A 3,058-nucleotide genomic window follows, 5' to 3' on the forward strand; every position below is an offset into this window, starting at 1 on the left:
CAGTGTTGCAAAATACCGTTTTATTGTGGTAAATGCAAGTTGCAAGTTGATTCCATACAAAGTGGGTGCATGTACAGTCTTTTTTTCCTTCTTTTTAAGGTTAACAAAAGAAACATTCATTCATTTTGAGACATTTTTGCATTTTCACAGAAGAAAATGCCAGATTCATTTTTGCAAATAAAATGCTCAACACAAGGATTATTTCTACTGTTAAACCTACATTTGTACAATCCATGCACAATTTATAACTGCTAACACAGCACAACTTCAGCTCTATGTCTCAAAGTCTGTTATCATTGAACTATACGTGGTTAATGATATTGATTAAAGGTCTTTGGTGTCCACTAGCAGTTACAGATTATCGTTGTCATAGTCTCATTAATTGTTTTAGAATTTTTTGCATTGTTTGTAATGTAATGTTTGCTGACACACTTTTAGCTGCCCTTGCAAGAACATGCTGAAACATGCTTATTGGTTGTACAAGTACCTGAGTATTTCTAAATCGACTGACTTAAACAAAGCCATGACATTAGCGATATCTGCTGGTTGATAGGAGTAACTGCAGTTCTTTTTTTGAGACTATGGATTCAAGTACTGCTTTAATTTATTAGTATTATTGCACATAAAAAGCACACAAAATTGCTATTGCTATATAACAGTGTTAATAATATGATTGTTCTATTCAGTATTAATATATTTCAGTGAAAATATATTACAAATGCATTTGGTTATAACTATAAGCATTCAACTTTTTTTTTTTAAATAGTAGGGTATATAGGTTATTTTAGAATAAAGACAAAATAATTACAAAAATTAAGTAAAATAAATAAATACATGCCTGCATAGTTTTAATTCTATCGTACCATAATTATGTAATATGTGCATGCAAAGCAAGGATTTTTAGATATCAATACACACTTTTCTTATTGCTTTTCAACTTTTGTAAAATACACTCAGAGTATCCTACAAATAATTCACAGAACTAGAGATCTATCCAAACTATTCTAAACCAGCCTCATCTAATAAAGTGCTTATTTTACTGGAAAATATACATTTATCCAGCAGTATTTAGACCTAATGTTACTTGCACAAAACGGTTGCATCCATGTTTAAGAAGCGAATGTTCATTCTCGTCTCAATTTCAACTCCATTAAGAATCTGTTGAGCAGGAAACCAAGAAAGACAGTGAAGGCAGGTTATAACAGTAAGGCAAGTCTTACATGATCAAATTACACAACGTCTTATGTTAACACACGTCGTGTGTGATAATGTTTAATGCAATGCAAAGCATAATATTTGCCTAAAAGAAAAGAGCCAAATGGTGAATTAGATCATGTGGCTTCTGCATATAAATGGACAAATTGACAAACCTTCAAAAAATGCTCAAATGTTATTCCTTCATAGAACTCATCAGGTGCCTGAAAAAAACAAACAAACAGACAGATTAGCAAGAGAGAGAGAGTGTGTGTGTGTGTGTGTGTGTGTGTGTGTGCGTGTGTGTGCATACTTATCAATACTTTGGGGACAAATTTGTCCCCAGAAGTGAACTATATCTTCCATATGGAGGACATGCAACCAAGGACATAAACATGATATATCATTATATATCAAATGGATGGATGAATAAATAAATAAATAAAATACAAAAAGGTGACACCTAGAGTGCCCCAGGTCACTCACTTAACAAAATAAAATGTGCTTCATGTGGCACCATTCACATGAACTGTTTGTATTTTTATTTGACTGAACTCAAAAATATAAATTAATATTAATAAACTAACCTGATAACATGAGGTAACACCAACAAATGTCAAGTGTTTAAGTGTTAGATCGGGTGGAAAAACTTCTTATACATTGAGATTACAACTTTTTACAGATATATTGATATAATAATGATACATTGTCAGATATATTGACATATAGTTACTCCATGCAATGTTTGTGATCCAGCCTCTAAATAACATACCATGGGACCTACTGAGATACTGGCAACCTCCAGCATTGCAGCATCTGCAATGCCTTTAGCGGTCTCTCTTCCAAGAGCTCCACTACGGGACAACAACTCCTCTACTACCTAGACAAGACAGACCACACCACTGCTGAAAACCTGTGAAGATAATCATGAACTACCCACACGTAAACATATTTCATAAATGATTTACTCAGGTGGATTTAATTACACAAAAATTAGTTATTTCTTACATGTCTGTATTCCTCCAGTGTTATGGTTCCATCATTGTCGGTGTCATGCATGTTGAACAGGACTATTAAGAAAGAGACAGTATTGTATCAATACTATTGTGACTTTATGGCTCAGTTGACTGGTATTTTATCTCCATAATGTTTTGAATATAATTTCTGCATGCCCTTACAGCGCAGTTTGGCTCTTCTCATTTCTTCTCTCTGCTCCTCTGTGATATGTTGGGGTGGTGCTCTGAAGTACGACATGACCGTAAGGAATTCCTCAAAACCAATTTCTTCCACAGATCCCACACCATCTTTCTGGAAGTTCCTGTGAAGAACAAGTGGGCATAGTAATGTGTTATTGCTCCATATCAACAGTTTTGCTAAGCCCTGAATGCTAAACTTTCATGTTTATGGTTTGCAGATGATTTTGACCAATGGCACTCTTATATCTTATATATAAGATATATATATGAAGAGTTTGGTTCCAAAACGCCATAAACGCCTTTTTTTTTTTTTTAAATAGAGTTTCCGCCAAAATCAGTATTGTATCTGGTCAGTATTGAAAAGTAAATTTTTTATTTTACACAAAATGCGATATCCGCCGAGTTATTCTGTCATGTTTTCTCCCTTTTTTTCACAGCGCACCATTCCACGCACTGTAAACAGTATCAACCAATCACAGCGCACCATTCCACGCACTGTAAACAGTATCAACCAATCACAGCGCACCATTCCACGCACTGTAAACAGTATCAACCAATCACAGCGCACCATTCCACGCACTGTAAACAGTATCAACCAATCACAGCGCACCATTCCACGCACTGTAAACAGTATCAACCAATCACAGCGCACCATTCCACGCACTGTA

General features: G+C 34.8%; 1 protein-coding gene across 1 annotated transcript in view; it reads right to left on the reverse strand.

Moving 5' to 3' along the window:
• Positions 1-773: 773 nt before the first annotated feature.
• LOC107740949 (calcineurin B homologous protein 3-like) overlaps positions 774-3,058 on the reverse strand; it is a 9,252-nt gene continuing 6,967 nt past the window's right edge. Inside the window, exons 5-8 of the mRNA XM_016553518.1 lie at positions 2,203-2,264; positions 1,967-2,074; positions 1,371-1,418; positions 774-1,158 (exon numbers count right to left, since the gene is read on the reverse strand). Coding sequence (XP_016409004.1) covers positions 1,081-1,158; positions 1,371-1,418; positions 1,967-2,074; positions 2,203-2,264 — 296 coding nt within the window. The 3' untranslated portion in view covers positions 774-1,080. The remainder of the gene's footprint in view (positions 1,159-1,370; positions 1,419-1,966; positions 2,075-2,202; positions 2,265-3,058) is intronic.

Source organism: Sinocyclocheilus rhinocerous, unplaced genomic scaffold (assembly GCF_001515625.1).
Source record: "Sinocyclocheilus rhinocerous isolate Xijiao unplaced genomic scaffold, SAMN03320098_v1.1 scaffold346, whole genome shotgun sequence".
In the NCBI taxonomy this organism is placed as follows: Eukaryota; Metazoa; Chordata; class Actinopteri; order Cypriniformes; family Cyprinidae; genus Sinocyclocheilus; species Sinocyclocheilus rhinocerous.